Source organism: Trachemys scripta, chromosome 6 (assembly GCF_013100865.1).
Source record: "Trachemys scripta elegans isolate TJP31775 chromosome 6, CAS_Tse_1.0, whole genome shotgun sequence".
Lineage (NCBI taxonomy): Eukaryota > Metazoa > Chordata > Testudines > Emydidae > Trachemys > Trachemys scripta.
Window position 1 is genome coordinate 67,254,473 of NC_048303.1, and position 19,785 is coordinate 67,274,257.

General features: G+C 41.1%; 1 protein-coding gene across 1 annotated transcript in view; it reads left to right on the plus strand.

Moving 5' to 3' along the window:
* APC (APC regulator of WNT signaling pathway) overlaps positions 1-19,785 on the plus strand; it is a 162,455-nt gene that overhangs the window by 57,742 nt on the left and 84,928 nt on the right. The window contains exon 5 of the mRNA XM_034774164.1: positions 10,048-10,156. Within this exon, the coding sequence (XP_034630055.1) occupies positions 10,048-10,156 (109 nt within the window). The remainder of the gene's footprint in view (positions 1-10,047; positions 10,157-19,785) is intronic.

The following is a 19,785-nucleotide window of genomic DNA, read 5'->3' on the forward strand; positions in this document are numbered from 1 at the left end:
TGGTGGCGGTAAGAACCCGGATGTTGGGGAAAGTGGGTTGGAGGTGACATGGGGGCACAATTGAAAGAGTTTTGGGACAAGAGCTGCAAGGGAGGTCGGGCGTGGTAATGCTCTGCCTGCATGGCTATGTGCGCCTGGATAGAGTCCGCTTGGCGCTCTATGATGCTTATCAGCCGATCCGTGCTTTGCTTCCGGTGCGCTGTGTTTTCCTTGCGGATCCTGCTTTCGCTCTCCCTCCACTCCTGCGCTTTTTGATTCTCTGTAAGAGATTGATGCATCACTTCATGCAGCATGTCTTCTTTGCTTTTTCGCGGTCTCTTCCGGAGCTTTTGCAGTCTCTCAGCTGGTGATAACACGGACGGCCGAGATCTCAAGGTTGCATCTGTAACGGCAAAATGCAACACTTAACAGACGCAGCATTGTTTATACCAGACAGAGTAATGATTCCCCCGCACTTAAGGAGGGCGCACACAGTCTACACACTAGCATACTTTTCCCGTCCCAAAGAGAGCGCACATAACTCATGGGAGCCCCAAAATGGTGAGTAAGGGGGACTGATTGTTTCAGGGCTGTACTGTCCTCTGGGTTTCTGTGCCTTGGGGAGAGCCAACAGCTGCAGGGGGCACCTACACTGAACACTGTCCCAACATTTTCCACAGGAGTTCATCCTGGAAGATACCTCGCAGCTGAGGGTGACCTGGGAAGCAAGAGAGGGTCTTCTACTGCAATGCGGCTTCTGCCATGGCCCATATGCAGCTTGCCTGTGTGCAGCAATGGCCCCCTTGCGGCACAGTGGTGTGGACACATTAGCTTGACTTGGACAAGGATCACGGTGGCTCTCCCAAGAAACCTGCGCAAGCGCATTGCCCACGTTCTGGATGAGACTTTCGAAGAGATTACCGAGGCCAATTACCGCGATGTGATAGACCACATCAATGCGCTATTTCGCATCTAGGCATGCATGCAGCCCTAACCCTCCTCTCCCAAAGAGCCCGCACCGAAAAAAACCTGCTTACCAGGAACCTGCTCTTCTGTTTGTCCTCCACCAAGTTCCGGCCGCTGCGACTGGCTACCTTCCTCCTGGCTCGAGAAGAGCTCCTGGCTGCATGCCTCCAGGGATTCCGGGGTGTCTCCCCCGCCCCAGCACCCTCACTCCCGCTTTCATCCTCCTCCTCCTTCCCCCTCCCCCCCCCCCCGCTCTGAAGTGTCCATGGTGGTGCTCGGAGCGGAGGAGGGGTCACCTCCAAGTATCGCGTCTAACTCTTTATAGAATCGGCAGGTCGTGGGGGGAGCACCTGAGCGGCCGTTTGCCTCTCAGGCTTTGCAGTAGGCACTCTGCAGCTCCTTACTTTAACCCTGCACTGCAGTGCATCCCGGTCATGACCCCTTTCCATCATGGCCCTTGATATGTGCCCAAAGGTATCATAATACCTACGGCTGCAGCGCAGCTGGGACTGGACAACTTCCTCCCCCCAAACACTGGTGAGGTCCAGCAACTCGCCATTGCTCCCTACTGGGGCTCGCCTGGAGGCATGGTCACCTAGAAAGATTCCCTGATAGCACTCCACGCCTGGCTGAGCAAACAGGAAGGGGGTTTTTAAAATTCCCAGGGAATATAAAGGGGATTTTTAAAATTCCTGGGTCTGAGGGTTGGTCACCTGAGGCCAGGGCAGTAGAGTTCGAACTGATGACCAGAATGGCTAGAACAGGCGTTGTGGGACACTGCCAAATACTTCTGGAGGCCAGTCAGAGTGCATTGGGCGGCCACACTGGCACAGCAGCAGCAGCACAATAGTCTTTATTCCTCTTGGGGGGGTGGAGTACCAGCAGCGCTGTAGCTGCAGAGATACAGTGCTGTACATGCCTTGCCAGTGTGGATGGGGAGTGAGGTACAGCGCTCTGGGAGGCTTTATTGCACTGTAACTCACAAGTGTAGCCAAGGCCTAAGTATTAGCTATGCTACAGTATTTCTGAAGTTGCACAAACTTAATATCAGGTTTCTTACATACAAGATTGAAACTTTCTGACTGTATTTTCAGTAAAAACTAATAGTATATCCCAGTTTTTGCTAGTTTAAGTATCACTGCCTAATAAATTAAGTTGCTTTTCCAAGCTACTTTGCTTCCAAGATTTTTCATGTTCATAGATGTTTTATGCATTAGCTGCTTAGAAGAGACAACTGCACATGGTTTGCTTTTGGCATTGAGCAGAAGTTACTGTACTTGGTGAAAAAGCAGTCATTTTTATAGGAAATTATTTTTAGTATTTTGGATTTGTTTTAATGTTCGTTTTCTCATTTTACGGCCTAAGAATATAACTAAGAATATTTATTATATATGCAGTTATATAATATAAACAGCGTAGTTGATGTTTTGTTTCTGTCCTTTCTTCTAACAGAGGGATATTACTCCAGGCTAGCTCTGGGCCAACTTTCAGTTGAATCCAGGTGCTGCAAGAAAGAACCCTAATGGACATGCCTTGGGAAATGCTAACTTGTCAGAAAAGAAGCCCATGTGGCATTACCTATGCTGTTCCATTAGGGTTAGCATATAACAGAATAAATTACCAACATTTTATATTGAGAAAAAATTTATGGATGTAATGGTCCAAGATATGCTTTCGTCTACACTTTTGCAACACCACAGAATTTGCCCACGTGTAACTGAGAACAGAAGTATGGCCAAACGTGTTGTGTATACAGATATGACAAATCTTCAGTTACAAAAATGGGATGATCATTTGTTTTTTGATATTTTTCCTTTGATCTGTAACAATTCTTCCATCTTAAACTCTCAAAGTAAAAGGAACTTTGCTTCGGATAGGTGGGTAAAGTATCCTCCTAACTGTCTGATACAAATGTCAGTCCATGGATCAGATAATCAGATGCATCTGTGAAGTGAATTGATACCATACTATCAATTAAAACAAAGTACAGCAACCCCACAATGCTGCCTAGCTTCTTCTGCCTGGGGAGTGAAAGATCTAAGGCCACTCTTAAACCTAGAACTCCTATACTGGAGCAGTGATGCCAAACTACTAAGCCAAATATAAAGCCCTGCTCAGTAACAAAAATGACATTACTAAATTAGCTATCTTCCATTGCTGTCTGCAGTGTTGATGTAGCCATGGAGGAAGAAAAATTGATTTTCTTAACCTCTGAGGGTAGGACAAGAAGCAATGGGCTTAAATTGCAGCAAGGGAGGTTTAGGTTGGACATTAGGAAAAACTGGAACAAATTACTTCGGGAAGTTGTGGAGTCTCCATCGTTGGAGATTTTTAAGAGCAGGTTAGACAAACACCCGTCAGGAATGGTCTAGATCAGGGGTCGGCAACCTGTGGCATGCGTGCCAAAGGCGGCACGTGTGCTGATTTTTAGTGGTGTGCTGCTGCCAACTGGGGTCCCGGCCGCCGGCCCTGCTCAGCCCGCTGCCGGCCTGGATTATGGAACCCCAGACCAGCAGCGGGATGAGCCGCTCAGCCTGCTGCCAGTCTGGGGTTCCGGCTGCCGGCCCCTTGCCAGTCGGGGTCCCATCTGCCAGCCCTGCTCAGCCCGCTGCCAGCCTGTATGGACAGAACCAGGTCTGCCGGTCTGGCACACAAAACCTTTTACTGGCACGCAGAACCTTAAATTAATGAAAACTTGGCACACCATTTCTCAAAGGTTCCCGACCCCTGGTCTAGATAATACTTAGTCCTGCCACAAGTGCAGGGGACTGTACTAGATGACCTCTCGAGGTCCATTCCAGTTCTATGATTCTGTCCCTTTCTGTTTCCACCTGACAAAGCAGATTGTACTGCCACCAAAATGTCTCACTCCTCCTGCTAAGTATCCTGCATCTTATAGAAGAACAGCAATCATTTATGTTCATTTTTATGTTCTGTGAATGGATTTTGGTGGTTTAGAATTCTCTAATATCAATTTTGAAAATCTTTTTTCTGGAGACCTACCTTGAAAGACTTTTGTAAAAGTACAAGTCTGACATGTGTTTAACAGATTATTTGAAATTGGAAGTTTACCATAAGATCCACTTGTTATATTGCACATTAGGATGATATAGCTGGTGTTTCTCGGAAAATAGTATTGTTTCTTTATGCAGTCATAGTGAATGTACATGTTCCACTGTTCTCTAATGAAAAAAATTGTACTGCTGTATAATTAGGGTAGAAAACGGAAGTTTCCCTTTAATGGAGGTCTAATCTAATTGATTTTGTGAGATGTCAGGCAAATTAGATTATTTCTTAACTAAAAGACAGTGGTGTTTTTATTTATTTATTAATTTTTTGCTTAGTTGTTGGGTTTTTTAAGTTTATTACTGAAGTCACATCAGTCATTAAAGACAATTAAACAATCTGGATTTCCTAAATGATTATGCAGTCAAAACATGGCATTTTATAGAAATGTTCTTGAAATTATCTGAGAGGGATTGACAAAAGACATAAGTAATTACAAAATGAAATTTCTTCATTCTTATAGAGAAGTTTATTGATCAATGTCTACTTAAATCAATAAAGATATGAAAGAATTAATTTGCAGTCTCTTGTGGCAGAGACCATGTTTTCTTTGTGTTTCTCCAGTTCGTACAGTACCTAGCATAGTGGGGCCCCGAACTTGCTTGGAGCCTCAAAATGCTTTTTCTTAAGGAAAAGAAATTTAAATGTTTGCTTCTCCTGCTGCTAGCTGCCTCCTGTGTGCCCTGTGGCCAGGGCTCTTCCAAGATAATACTTTCTAAGAGCATACACAGACGTTTTATCCATGAGGGACATGTAGAGGGTTCTAAGCTAACTTCTCTGTCATACAAAGACCAGAATTAGCTAATACAGCCCTGGCCAAAGCCCTCTGCAATGGAAATCAGGATTGTTACTGATTGCCGCTTGTTGAAGCCTATCCCTCTTCTGTAAGACTGAGTGAATGAGGTATGATAAAAGGAAGAAACATGCTCAAAGGTTTGTCAGTCATTGCTTTCTTTACCCTACAGCTTTGGAGGAGCTGTCACTAAGATATCTGCCTTGCCCAGCTCATGCAGCCACTCCTCAGCCACAGTATTTTTCTTTTCAGCTTGTGCTACCACAGGGCTCCCTGGTTGGGACATCAGGAGCTGGGTTACCATCTGTCTTGCTGGAATGGAAAACGAGGCATTTCTGCCAGATAACAAGTAATCTTACACCTCTTTGAGGAATAGCCCATGATTTGTCCATTGTTGAAGTCTATATTCAGGTTCAGATCCAGAGGCTTCTCCAGCCAGATCCAATGGGCTGAATCAGGATGTCAGTCTCTGTCAAGGCTAACAAAGAGTCTTTTAGACACCAGAGACGAGAGCCATATATTTGGTTTCTTTAGGGAATAGACTTCACTGCTTTTTCAAGAACTGTGAAACACAAAAACCTGTTACATCACATCAGGGTACATAGAATTAAACCCAGTCAAGAGCTGACTTTGTTAATTCCCCTTGAATCCCAAGAAAGGGAGGGGCAGCAGTTACAGCCATCAGCAACATACAACTAATCTGGGGTATTTCTGTTTCCAGATCATTAGAAATTCAGTATATATTCTTTCCTATTTATTGCTCCTGATTACCTGGAGACAACTCCTCTAGAGTTTAATCTAATTTGGCTAGATAACATATAAGAAATTAAAGATCGAGGCCCTTTGAGACCGAAGTGCAGCAGTTGAGCCAGGAGATTTCCTTGCATCTACCAGTATTAAAGATGCTTATTTCTATATTCTAAAATGATAGATTGTTAGAGCCCTGCAAATCTGTGGATAACTGTGGACCATGTTAGCTGATCGGATGTGTATATTACTACTGCAATATTTTTTTCAGACATACTAGTTCTGTTTTTTTACATTGACATCAATAAAATATTGAGAAGAATTTAATTTCAGAGGCTCAAAGTTTTTCATGTCAATAGAAGCATTTCTAGGGATTAATATTTTGTGATGTCCAAAGCCTCACATTTCAAATAATTGAATCATAGAACTGGAAGGAATCTCGAGAGGTCATCTAGTCCAGTCCCCTGCACTCGTGGCAGGATTAAATATTACCTAGGCCATTCATGACAGGTGTTTGTCTAACCTGCTCTTAAAAATCTCCAGTGATAGTCTCCACAACTTCCCTAGACAATTTATTCCAGTGCTTAATCACCTTGACAGGAAATTTTTCCTAATGTCCAACCTAAACCTCCCTTGCTGCAATTTTAAGCCCATTTCTTTTCTTCCTCCTCTTTGTAACAACATTTTACAGACTTGGAAACTGTTATCATGTCCCCTCTGTCTTCTCTTTTCCAGACTAAACAAACCCATTTTTTTCTATCTTCCCTCATAAGTCATGTTTTCTAGACCTTTAGTCATTTTTGTTGCTCTTCTCTGGACTCTCTCTGATTTGTCCACATTCTTCCTGAAATGTTTTGCCCAGAACTGGACATAATACTCTAGATGAGGCCTAATGAGCATGGAGTAGAGCAGAAGAATTACTTCTCGTGTCTTGCTTACAACACTCCTGCTAATACATCTCAGAAGGCTGTTCACTTTTTTTGCAGCAGCGTCACACTGTTGACTCGTATTTAGCTTGTGGTCCACTATGATCCCCAGATCCCTTTCCGCAGTACTCCTTCCTAAGCAGTCATTTTCCATTTTGTATGTGTACAACTGATTGTTCCTTCCTAAATGGAGTACTTTGCATTTGTCCTTATTGAATTTCATCCGATTTGCTTCAGACCATTTCTCCAGTTTGTCCAGATCATTTTAAATTTCAATCTTATCCTCCAAAGCACTTGCAACCCCTCCCAGCTTGGTATCGTTTGCAAAATTTATAAGTGTACTCTGTATGCCGTTATCTAAATCATTGATGAAAATTTTGAACAGAACTGGACCCAGAACTGATCCCCACTCATTATGCCCTTCCAGCATGACTGTGAACCAGTGATAGCTACTCTTTGGGAAAGGTTTTCCAACCAGGTTTGCACCCACCTTATAGTAACTCCATCTAGGTTGCATTTACCTAGTTTGTTTATGAGAGGGTCATGCGAGACAGTATCAAAAGCTTTACTAAAGTCAAGATATACCACGTCTACCACTTCCCCCCACTTGCAGAAAATGTTCTTGCAAAAACAAAAAATTATTTTAAAGACAGAATTAATTGCACCGTTGTAGATCTCAGTTCACAACTGTCACCTCTATTCCTTCATGCAACACTAGAATAAGTACCCTCTTCTGTCTTTTCCTCACTAGTACAAGTGTAAAATCTGTCTGTCTAAATATGTCTCTCTTCATATTATTGTGTAATTGTGTGAGCAGTTCTGGTTCAGCCTAACTGAAACTACAACAGTCTGATATGGAAAGAGATTTCATCAGGTTTATGTTTAAATATATTCAGTACCCCAGTCTTTTGGGTCTAAAATGAGGGGAAATCAGTTAGGTGAATGAGAAGTTAGTAGAATAGTGTGCTGCACGTTAATCTATTTTAAGACTAATGTGGCTGTCATTAAGATTACAATTCATTTTTTGTGGATGTCTTTCTGCTAGATTTGGGAATTCCAGATAATCCTTTTTATATAGGCCATTAAAAAAGATCCAAAATAACGAGGCTACTGTTTTTTTCTCAGATATTTTAAAGCTTGTCATTTCCATAGTAGGTATTGTTCTCAGTTCCACCAAAGTATCCATGAATTAGAAAACAACCTCAGGGGATAGCTTAGGGAATTAATAATGTGATCTAGATCCCATCGCAAAGCTGCCATTCTGAGTCCAGTTAAGGTAACTTGTGATTAAGGTGCTTTCTGTAATTAATATTGAGTTTGTCAGCAAAGCAGGTTTTAAACAGTTTGCCAGAGTGCTGAATACCTATTTTAAAACATAGGTTGAACACTGTTCTAAATTAGTCCTTAGGCTTGGAAGCTCAATCAGGTCCAGGTCAGCATGGAAACATTGGTAGGGTGGTAGAAGGAGCTTGTACTACTGCTATCTGTTCTGTTTAAAAATATTTGTTTATGGTAGTGCGCGCACTGTTCTCTGTGCTTGACAAGGATTCAAGAAGGGACATGGGTCCTGTCCAGGGAGGTCACAATCTAAGGACAGAGAGATAGAGACAGAGGCTAGGGAAAGGAAAATAATAAGAGGCAATTTTATATGTTAATGTCCTATCCTATTACTAAATTATGAATGCTATATTCACTTAATGCTTAAAAATAAATCACCCAGAGAGTTTTTTGTCCCATTGTATAGATATACTGAAATGTTTGGTAGTGAATTCTGAATAGTAGCTATCTTAAAGAAGATTGTATCCATTACTATTGGGATAAAGTTAACAATACATTTATAGGAACTTAGATTGAGAAAACCCTACTTATTGGAGCAATGATTCATCTGAAATGTCTATTAGACAGATTTACTTGGACCTACAATTATCTTTTCCCTTTTGTCTAATGTCGGTCAAAGAGCAATTTGAGCATTTCGGAGGGGAAAAGTACTAACAGGAGAGACTTTTAGAAGAAACTAGTATTTTTAGAAGAGACTGATCTCAGTGGAGGTTTGTATGGAAGTGGGGTCTACCTGTATGGATCTAGTTGCAGGATCAGGACCTTGAAATTATGATGTTTTTGTCTATACCATATAATAACTATAGGGAATTGCAGTAAAGAAAATATAGTCACACTTTATATTGGAATAAAATTATATTTCATAAAAAGAATAATAAAGAAAACTTAAATGGGTCGTCAATTTTATAGATTGTGCTTATAACCATCTATAACACGTACTACTCATGTCTGTAACGTGCTTGTAAATTTTGATAATTTATTAACTTGTTATAAATACTTATTAATGTAAAATAAATGGTCTGTAATCACCATTTAATCAATTTATTTTGTTTTGAATCCATCATTTGGAATGGGAGGGAGGAGACAACAGGATAGTACAAAGACAGCAAATATTTTTGGGACTTTGCTAAAATGGAGGATTGAAATATATAGATTTTTCTGTAGTGCTAGTATCTTATTTTTTAAAAAGGTAATTAGTTTGCTACATTAGGAGAAGTATACCACCAAAAAGAGAAAATAAAATGGTGTCAAATGGATTGCACAGGATGTAAATTAGACAGATCTAATAATACTTAGCTTTCATATAATGCCTCTCATTTGTGGATTTCACAGTGCTTTTACAACAAAAGAGAGGTATTATACTTTCATTTCACAGTGGAACTAAGGCACAGAGCATTTCCAATGATTTGCCGAAAGTCACACGGCAGGTTGACAGCAGAGCCAGGAACAGAAGAACATAACATAGATCTCTGAACTTCTTGTTCGGTTCCTTCATCACAGAGTCCCATCTTTTCAATTTGACGCTTTGTGTACATCAGTGTTTACTGTGTATTTGCTGCCATACTTATAATTAAGGATATGTTTTAGTCACGCATATTTTTAGTAAAAGTCATGGACAGGTCACGGGCAATAAACAAAAATTTACGGCCTGTAACCTGGTCATGACTTCTACTATATATCCCTGACTAAATCTTGTGGGGGCTGGCCTGTGGGTGCCATGGGTGCTTGGCCCGGGGGTGCCTCAGGGACTCGGGGGGAGGGAGGGTGGCCCAGGACCCCTGCCGGTGCTGGGAGCAGGGAGTTTGGCGGGACTGGCAGGCTCCCTACTTACGCCATGCTTCCTGGGAAGCGGGGACATCCCCCTTGCTCAGCTCCTGCGCGGAGGCGTAGTCAGGCAGCTCTGTGCCTGCCGAGAGCACTGCTTTGCAGTTCCCATTGCTGGGAACCATGGCCAATGGGAGTGGCAGGGGCGGTGCCTGCAGGCGGAGGGAGTGCGCAGAGCTGCCTGGCCATGCTTCCGCCTAGGAGCTGAGCGAGGGGGATGTCACCGCTTCTGGGGAGCCCCCTAAGGCAAGAATTTCCCAGAGCCCGCCACACCCCTGAGCTGCCCCTCTGGCCAGGAGTCACAGAGGTCACGGAAAGTCACAGAATCTGACAAACTCGCAGCCTTATTTATAATTGTTAATGGAGACTTACTGATGGGACACTTCCTGGTTTTGTTTTTTTTAATAGATCTCTATTGCTGGCTGAGCTTGAAAAGGAAGAGAAAGAAAAGGACTGGTATTATGCTCAGCTTCAGAACCTGACTAAGAGGATAGATAGTCTCCCTCTTACTGAGAATGTAAGTATCTACAATAGCAGCGTGTTTTCTCATGTAACTGGTGCTGTGATGTGCATTTTGATGTTCTGTATATTTTATAAACTAGTTACAATTATGATTTTTTTTAGAAGAATGTTTCCTATGCTCCAAATAAAAAACAAATATTCTGTCTAAATAATATAATTGCACCAGTACCAGCAATTGCCTGTTTTCAGGTGTCATTTTACAAGGAAAAATCCACGCAAGAAGTCCCCCTCATAGAGGGGGAACATGGTAAAATCTCATGCAGGGTTAATTAAAATATGCTATTTTTACTCTTTTGACATTTTACATCAAAGTCCTTAATTTCTAGCAGCTTCATAATTTTCTTTAACTTTGAGAAGCAGTATTATGTTAACCAAAGATACAACTTCAATAGGAGCTCTTAATTCAGGACAATGTTACTGGCAAAATGAGTGAAATATGGGTATAGATTTTGCAGATGCAGCTGACAGTCTGGGCCTTCACTTTGTCACTGCAGCAACATAAATGGGAATGAAAAAATACTACAGCAACACTGACTTTTTTACTATGAATAATTAAGGCGGAGGACTTTAGCAGGAAACATGTATTGTATTAATAAAGTTTTCTGAAACAGTTCTAACAGTAAATATGTAATGGTAAAGACACACATCTCATATTATGCCAATTGTCCCCCCTCACTCCTCTTTTCTTAATGTTAAACATACCAAGTTTTTTTTACTCTTTCTTCATAGATCATGTTTTCTAAACATTTTATCATTTCTATAGCTCTCCTCTGGACTTTCTCCAATTTATCCACATCTTTCTTAAAGTATGGAACCCAGAAATGGAGATAGTATTGCAGCTGAGACTTCACTCGGGCTGAGTAGATATGGGAGATAACTACCCTGGTCTTGCATTCAACACTCCTGTTGATACACCCTAGAACAGGGGTGGGCAAACTTTTTGGCCTGAGGGCCACATCTGGGTGGGGAAATGGCATGCAGGGCCATGAATGTAAAGCTGGGGCAGGGGGTTGGGGTGTTGGAGGGAGTGCGGGGTGTTGGAGGGAGTGCGGGGTGCTGGAAGGGGCTCAGGGCAAGGGGTTGGGGCAGAGGAGGGGTGCGGGGTGTAGGAGGGGGCTCAGGGAAGGAGATTGGGGTGTGGAGTGCGGGAGGGGGCTCAGGGCAGGGATGAGGGAGGAGGGCAGCGGGGGCTCAGGGCAGAGGGTTGGGATGCAGGAGGGGTGCAGTGTGCAGCATGGGGCTCAGGGTAGGGGGTTGGGGTGCAGGAGGGGTGCGAGGTGCAGCAGGGGGCTCAGGGCAGGGGGTTGGAGTGCAGGAGGGGTGCGAGGTGCAGCAGGGGGCTCAGGGCAGGGAGTTGGGGTGCAGGAGGGGTTCAGGGTGTGGACTCCAGCCCGGCGCTGCTTACCTGGAGCGGCTCCAGGGTGGCAGCGGCGCGCAGCGGGGCTAAGACAGGCTCCCTGCTGGCCCTGGCCCCAGCCCCGCGCCACTCCCAGAAGTGGCTGGGACCACATCCCTGCGGCCCCAGGGAGGTGGGTGGGACAGAGGGCTCCAAGCGCTGCCCTTGCCTGCGGGTACCTCCCCTGAAGCTCCCATTGGTCACGATTTCCCGTTCCTGGCCAAAGGGAGCTGCGGGGGGACGGTGCCTGCAGGTGAGGGCCCTCTGCCCTCCCTCCCCCAGGGGCCGCAGGGACATGGTGCTGGCCACTTCCGGGAGCAGCATGGGGCCTGCGGCGCCATAGAGGTGGCAATCCTGTGGGCCAGATCCAAAGCCCTGATGGGCTGGATCCAGCCCACGGGCTGAAGTTTGCCCACCCCTGCACTAGAATATTAGTCTTTTTTGCAGCTTCATCACATATTGACTCATATTCAATTTGTGATCCACAACAATGCCCAGATCCTTTTCAGCAATACTACTGCATAGCCTAGTGGTCCCCAAACAGTGGGGCGCACCTCTGTAGGGGGGCACAGAGGAATCTTCAAGGGGGTGTGGCAGGGCCTGGGCCAGCCCCCATGGGGGGAGGGGAAGGAGCACCACCAGCCCCACTCTGCTCCCAGCTCCACCCTGGCCCCAGCTCCCAACCGCAGTTAATTTTTGGGTGGCACAGAGAGGTTCCATTATGGGTAAGGAGGGGCACAACAGAAAAAGTTTGGCGACCACTGGCGTAGCCAGTTATTCCCTATTTTGTGTTTGTGCATTTGAGTTTTCCTTCCTAAGTGTAGCATTTTGCCCTTTATTGATCTTCATCTTGTTGATTTCAGGCCAATTTTTCAAGGTTGTCTTGAATTCTAATACTGTCCTCCAAAGTGCTTGCAACCTGTCTCTTGGTATCATGCATATATTTTAAACACAGACTTTTCACTCCATTAGCCAAGTCATTAATGAAAGTTTTGAATAGTACCAGACCCAGAACAGACCCCTCTACGACCTCACTAGATGTGTCCTCTCAGTTTGACAGTGTACCATTGATAACTACTCTTCTAAACTTTTATTTTTATTGTTTTTAGATAAAATATAAACACATACACAAGATGGAAATAGCAATAAATAACAAAATTCAGCATTCATTATTTACAAAACCTGGAAAAAAACAAAAATGAAAATGAACAAAAAGCCCTGAACCCATACAGGTCATACAGGAGATTAATGATTTAAGTGACTAAATAGATAAATAAACAAGAACATAACCTATGAATATCAGGGACTAATATATACTAAATTGCAAAAGTATGCAATAGCTTCATGTCTGACCAGAATCCTCATATTTCTTCCAAGCATTTCCGTTAGAGAATTAAAATTCTCATATAGTGCAAGATCAAAAAAGTGCGAGGTAGCTTTATTGCAGGAACTCATCTAGCAGAAATAGATGCCACTAGAATCAAGAAGATGTAGGCAGATGCTGAATATCATTCATCATTGAATTCTAAGAGCAGAGGCACATCCATCTTAATGCATAAAAGTATAACTTTTCAATGTATAAAGACTTGGTCTGAGCCTGAAGGAAGGTGCATTCTTCTTGAAGGCTGTATCAATTTCAAAAAGCTAATTCTAGGAAGCATTTACAATCTAGGTTGCAGTAATTCTGAATTTTTCAAGGACACTGCAGACATTCTTTCTAATAAAAAAGACAGTCCTGTAATGCTGGGAAGCAATTGGAATACTATGCTAGATAGACATCTGGACAAATCCAATTTACAAAGCACAATAGGCCAACCCTCATTATTAATGAATAAAATTGATTTAAAATATATTATTGAAACTGAGACACCCCAAGGAGCAGGACTATACATATTTCTCCATAGTACATTCATCTTATTCCAGAACTGACTTTTTTCTTGTGTACTCAGAACTGATTCCAGCATGGCTAGAAGCAACTATTGATAATATATTAATTTCATATCATGCTCCAATTATACTTACCATTAGGGCTGTCGGTTAATCGCAATTAATTCAAAAAAAATAACTGTAATAATAAAAATTAATCATGATTAATCACACTGTTAAACAATAGAATACCAATTGAAATTTATTAAATATTTTTGGATGTTTTTCTACATTTTCAAATATATTGATTTCTATTACAACACAGAATACAAAGTATACAGTGCTCACTTTATAGTATTTTTGATTACAAATATTTGCACTGTAAAAATTATAAACAAAAGAAATAGTATTTTTCAGTTCCCCTCATACAAGTACTATAGTGCAATCTCTATTGTAAAAGTGTAACTTACAGATGTAGATTTTTTTTTGTTACATAACTGCATTCAAAAACAAAACAATGTAAAACTTTAGAGACTACAAGTCCACTCTGTCCTACTTCTTGTTTGTCTTAGTGATTGGCTGAACAAGTTTATTTACTTTTACGGGAGATACTGCTGCCTGCTTCTTATTTACAATGTCACCTGAAAGTGAGAACAGGTGTTTGCATGGCACTTTTGTAGCTGGCGTTGTAAGGTATTTACGTGCCAGATATGCCAAACATTCATATGCCCCTTCATGTTTTAGCCACCATTTCGGAGGACATGCTTTCATGCTGATGATGTTTGTTAAAAAATAGTGCGTTAATTACATTTGTGACTGAACTCCTTGGGGAGAATTGTATGCCCCCTGCTCTGTTTCATCTGCATTCTGCCATATATTTCATGTTATAGCAGTCTTGGATGATGACCCAGCACATGTTCTTTGATTTACGAACACTGTCACTGCAGATTTGACAAAATGCAAAGAAGATACCAATGTGAGATTTCTAAAAATAGCTATAGCACTCAACCTAAGGTTTAAGAATCTGTTGTGCTGTCCAAAATCTGAGAGGGATGAGGTGTGGAACATGCTTTCAGAAGTCTTTAAAGAGTAATACTGCAATGCGGAAATTACAGAACCTGAACCACCAAAAAAAAAAATCAACCTTCTGCTTGGTGGCATCTGACTCAGATGATGAAAATGAACATGCGTCGGTCCATTCTGCTTTGGATTGTTATTGAGCAGAACCTGTCATCAGCATGGACGCATGTCCCCTGGAATGGTGGTTGAAGCATGAAGGGACATATGAATCTTTAGTGCATCTGGCATGTAAATATCTTGCAACTCTGGTTACAGCAGTGCCATGCGAATGCCTGTTCTCACTTTCAGGTGACATTTTAAACAAAAAGCTGTCACCATTATCGCCTGCAAATATAACCAAACTTGTTTGTCTGAACAATTGGCTGAAGTAGGACTGAGTAGACTTGTAGGCTCTAAAGTTTTACATTGTTTTATTTTTGAACGCGATTATTTTTTGTACATAATTCGACATTTGTATGTTCAGCTTTCATGATAGAGATTGTACTACAGTACTTTGATTAGGTGAATTGAAATATACTATTTCTTTTGTTTTTTACAGTGCAAATATTTGTATTAAAAATAAATAGAAATTGAGCACTGTACACTTTGTATTCTGTGTTGTAATTGAAATCAATATATTTGAAAATGTAGAAAACATCCAAAAATATTTAAATTAATGGTATTCTATTATTTTTTAACAGTGCGATTAATCGTGCGACAGCCCTACTTACCATAGAAGCTGATTACACTTCATTGAAATTTTCTAGGTGAAACCAGAGCACTGCTACTAAAAGATGCAACATTTTGTTCCACAGTTGATTCAGTCATCTCTAATGTTGTACAAGAAAATAAGTACGCAGTTCCTCAGATACTGCCTCTTGGGAAACTCTAAAAGCTACTGTAATGGGTGAGTGCATAAAGTATGCCATCCAAAAGAAGAGAGAGAGAGAGACTCAATTTACTAGACTCTCTGCCTAAGGAAATAGGTGAGTTGCAGAGAGTGTACAAAATTGACCCAAATAATGAAAACCTCCCATGTTCTCTGATCAATACCAGATATAAATTCACCTCTACGTCGATAGAACGCTGTCCTCTGGAGCCAAAAAATCTTACCGCGTTATAGGTGAAACCGCTTTATATTGAACTTGCTTTGATCCACCAGAGTGTGCAACTCCCCCCCCCCGCCCCCCGTGTTATATCGGGTCGCGTTATATCGATGTAGAGGTGTATAATGAAAGCTTATCCAGCCAAGTCAAACTGGCACTCAGAGTCAAACAAAGATATTACGAATGGGAACATAAGGCATGTAAGCTACTTGTCATAAGACTTAGGATGAAACTAGCCAACAATCATATTTCTTCCTTATTACAAGAAGACGGGAATGCCATCCTTGAATCAATAGATATAAATAAACAATTTAACCAATTCTATCAGGCTTTATATAAATCAGACAGCCAGTTTGACTCTAACAAATTTGATCATTTCATTGCAGGCCTACTTTTTAATACCCTAACTTTTTAATACCCCACTTCAGAACAATTGTTGTTTATGGACAAAGCTTTCACAAAACAAGAGATTGAACAGGCTACAAAAAAATATGAATTCCAGCAAGGCTCCTCGGATGGATGGCTTTCTGGCAGATTTCTACAAAACATTTTGTAATCAGCATCTTCTATTCTTTCAAAGGTCTTCATTGAAACATTCCAAAAAAGGAACCATGTCTCACAAAATGAGAATTGCTTTAATTACTTTAATATCAAAGAACAAAAAAGATGGCTGCAACTGTGGTGACTTCCTCCCCATATCTATATTGAATACAGATTGCAAAATAATTGCAAAAATTTGAATGACATGACTGAACACCATCATCCCATCAATTATACACTCAAATAACAGTAGTTTCACTAAAGCAAGATTGGCTGCTGATAATAGGAGAAAAATTGATCATTTGATCCAGAAAGTTCAGATATCAAACATTCTCTCCATATCTTGTCTCTAGATGTGCAGAAGGCATTTGAAAAGATTGAATGGCTTTATCTAATGGCTGTCCTAAAAAAAATTCAGATTTGGACCAATATTCCTGAATTGGGTCAGTGTATTATACAACTCTCCCTTCGCTTTAGTATAAACTAATGAAATTATTTCTCCCATACTTCAGCTAAAAAAAGGGACGTGACAGGGCTGTCCCCTCTTGCACCTCTTTTTTTAATTGTTTTCTTGAACCACTGGCAATGTATATACTTTAGCACTCAGACATTGAAGGGGTGATTATAAACAGGGAAGAACACAAAATCAGTTTATATTTTGATGACATTTTTGTACTATTGAAGAATCCCTCCTCATCAGTCCCGTGTAGTTGACATCTTTGGAGAGATCTTTGTTTTTTACATTAACTGGAATAAATCGCAAGCAATGGATATATGCAAAAGACCAGATTCTTCTCAGTTTCAGCATTTTCCATTTCAGATATGCAAGGAAATAACTTATTTAGGAATTAAGATTTGTCCTAATCTTCCCAAAATTGTTTATATAAATATGGGCTATATATTAAAAGAAATTTCCAAGGATGTAGAGAGCTGGCATCTCCTCCCTCTATCTTTACTGGGGGAACAGAAATAGTCAAAATGAATATCTGCCAAAGATTAACTGCAAGGTCTCTCCTTCACTCTTTGCTCGAATAAGTGGGCTTATCATGCAATTTATATGGGATAAAAAACATCCTCATTTGTCACACAATACCCTAAAAAATGTGGGCAACTGGAGACATTGGGTTGCCAGATTTATATCTGTATTATCTAGAATTCCAAATGTGTCCTTTTGTAAGGTGGTTCTCTTCCAGTGGCTTTAAATACACATCAGCTTGGTTTGAGATTCAGAAAAGCTTAGCTATGCTGTTTGCTCCCCTCTCTTCTTTTATATACATAGAGAGGCTACCCACACCCTTAAGGAAAATTTTAATCTTTGCAACTTCATGGGGCATCCTGCAACACGTTATGACAATTACATCATCCAGTCTTACTAAATCTGTTCTTTGTATCACTGTGGGAAAACCCATGCCTAAGGATCAAGGCCAACTTCACACTTTCCATCCATGCAATTTGGATAGAAGAGGATTAACAAAAGTTAAAGATAAAATACAAGATAATAGACTGACCTCCTTCAATTATATGTGTAACAAATATCAGCTACTGCTGTTTTCACAGTTCTTCTTTCAGCAGCTATGCTCAAGGATTCATGCAAGAATAGGGAACAATTGGTCTGTTTCAATTCTCACCTCTAGAAGAACATATTAGGAAATAAGGAAACAAAAGTCACTTTGTAGGAATTGCTTATAAGTGACTTAATGCTTTGCAGTACCTTCTCACTCTCAGTCTCAAAGAAAAATGTGAAAAAGAACTTATCTTCACCATCTCAACAGAAATCTGAGAGGATATCTAGCTTAATGTGAAAGATACTTCAAGTTCTTTATCCTTGTGATGCTTCCAGTACAAGATATTTAAAAGGTACACTTGACTCCAGAACAATTGTTTAAGTCTAAATGGGCAACACACAAACAGCCACATGTCAAGTATTCTGTATACCTGTCAGAAAATGCATGTGTTCTTTCTCAAAAACTTAGTGCTCTCTCAAAATGTTTGTCACTATCTTTCCTTTCCAAGCTTGTATATTTTAGGGGTGCTGGATGAGTTGGTATTACAAGTTAACATTAAGAAATGAATTACAGTAACTGTGTTAGTGGTCAAAAGAGTTATTTTGAGAAAATGGAAACCTGCAATTCCTCCCTCATATACAAACTGGTTTAGTGAGCTATCTACAAATGCATTGATGTAAACAATGACTCTGCCTAATAGATAACTATTGTTTGAGTATGGTTTATTCAACCAATTTTGTACCCACAATACAGTAATTTAATCTAGAACACATTTCCCTAGTTTCCTTATGAGAATGTCATGTGGGATTATTTTAGTAAGATTTTTGACACAAAGATATATTGTGCATTTTAATGTATGTACTTTAATTCTATTTTCCACCAATTCAGACAGCCTGATCCTGCAAAGTGCTGAACAAGCTGAGCTCCTACTAAAGTCATGGAAAAAAAGCAGTAGACATGGTTTGACTAACTTCATTGGGCAATGAGTTCTCAGCACTTCTTAGAAATAGACTTATTCATCTCTCACTCCTTTTCTTCTTCCTCCAACCACTCTCTTACTCCTACTGTCCAGATGTGACGTTTTGATATAATCTGGGACCATATAGATCATTGTTGCAACCAAAGTCCTGTAGTGGCACCAAATCTTGTATAAAGGGGGTCAAATGAGGCATCTAAGACAAGGTTATGGTTTGCTGGTTGTGATTATGCTGTCTATATGTGTGTATCAATTTTGTAGTTGAAGTTATGAGTATTGGCTCTGTACTGCCTGTATTTCAAACTTATGCTATGCTTTTGGGAGACATCCCAGACAAGTTGGTGTTAACTCTGCCTAGCCTGCTTGGTGGCCCATTAAGGACCATCAGCTATACAATTGACCCATTGAGAGAAGGCAAATACGCCTTGTAACTCAGCAAAGTATGCAGGGACTTACTTGTCCATGTGACTGCAGACTCCATTTTATTGAAATTTTCCACAGTAAGGACAAAGAGGTGTTCTTACACCTGGAAAAGACTATAAAAGGCTGATGCCTCTCCTCCATCTTGTCTTCAATCCTGCTTCTTACCTCTGGAGGGACTTTGCTACAAACTGAAGCTCCGAACTAAAGGACTGATGACCCATCCCAGCTGGGGATATATTCCAGAGGCTTGATTTGAATCTGCAGTTTATTCTATCATTGCTACAAGCCTGAACTAAGACTTTGTCATTACTGTATGTAATTGATTCCATTTAACCAATTCTAGCTCTCATCTGTATCTTTTTTTCCTTTTATGAATTAACCTTTAGATTTTAGATTCTAAAGGATTGGCTACAGCGTGATTTGTGGGTAAGATCTAATTTGTATATTGACCTGGGTCTGGGGCTTAATCCTTTGGGATCAGGAGAACCTTTTTTCTTTTATTGGGGCATTGGTTTTCATAACCATTTGTCCCCATAACGAGTGGCACTGGTGATGATACTGGGAAACTAGAGTATCTAAGGGAATTGCTTGTGTGACTTGTGGTTAGCCAGTGGGATGAGACCAAAGTCTTCACTGACTGGCTGGTTTGGTTTGCCTTGGAGGTGGAAAAACCCCAGCTAGGGCTGTAACTGCCCTGTTTTAAGCGATTTGTCCTGAATTGGCACTCTCAGTTGGGTTCCGCCAGAACCGCAT